At 71.8% G+C, this 401-nt stretch overlaps 1 protein-coding gene across 1 annotated transcript in view; it reads left to right on the forward strand.

Annotated features, from left to right (window-relative positions):
• The first annotated feature begins 58 nt into the window (after window positions 1-58).
• ASMTL (acetylserotonin O-methyltransferase like) overlaps window positions 59-401 on the forward strand; it is a 28,930-nt gene continuing 28,587 nt past the window's right edge. Inside the window, exon 1 of the mRNA XM_007460502.1 lies at window positions 59-151. Within this exon, the coding sequence (XP_007460564.1) occupies window positions 59-151 (93 nt within the window). The remainder of the gene's footprint in view (window positions 152-401) is intronic.

Genomic DNA, 401 nt, shown 5'->3' on the forward strand with positions numbered 1-401 from the left:
GCCTGGGGCGTGCGGATCCAGGCGCGGAGTCGAGCTTGGGTCGGGTCGCGGCGGCACCATGGTGCTGTGCCCGGTGATCGGGAAGCTGCAGCACAAGCGCGTGGTGTTGGCCAGCGCCTCCCCGCGCCGCCAGGAGATCCTCAGCAACGCGGTGAGCGGCCTGGGCCTGGCCTGGGCCGGGGTCTGCAGGGCCGGGGTCTGGGGCGGGCCTAGTGACCCGGGCCTAGTCACCAGGGGCCTAGTGGCCCGGGGGCTAGTGACCAGGACTTAGCTGGGGGCGGGGTGGTGTCTGCAGGGCCGGGGCCTAGTAACTGGGAGTGTCCAGTGATGGGGGGGGGCAGGGTCTGGTGGCTGGAGACGAGTGACCGAGGGTCCTAGTGACCTGGGGTTAGTGGGGGGCG

This window comes from Lipotes vexillifer, unplaced genomic scaffold (assembly GCF_000442215.2).
Source record: "Lipotes vexillifer unplaced genomic scaffold, Lipotes_vexillifer_v1.1 scaffold512, whole genome shotgun sequence".
NCBI lineage: Eukaryota > Metazoa > Chordata > Mammalia > Artiodactyla > Lipotidae > Lipotes > Lipotes vexillifer.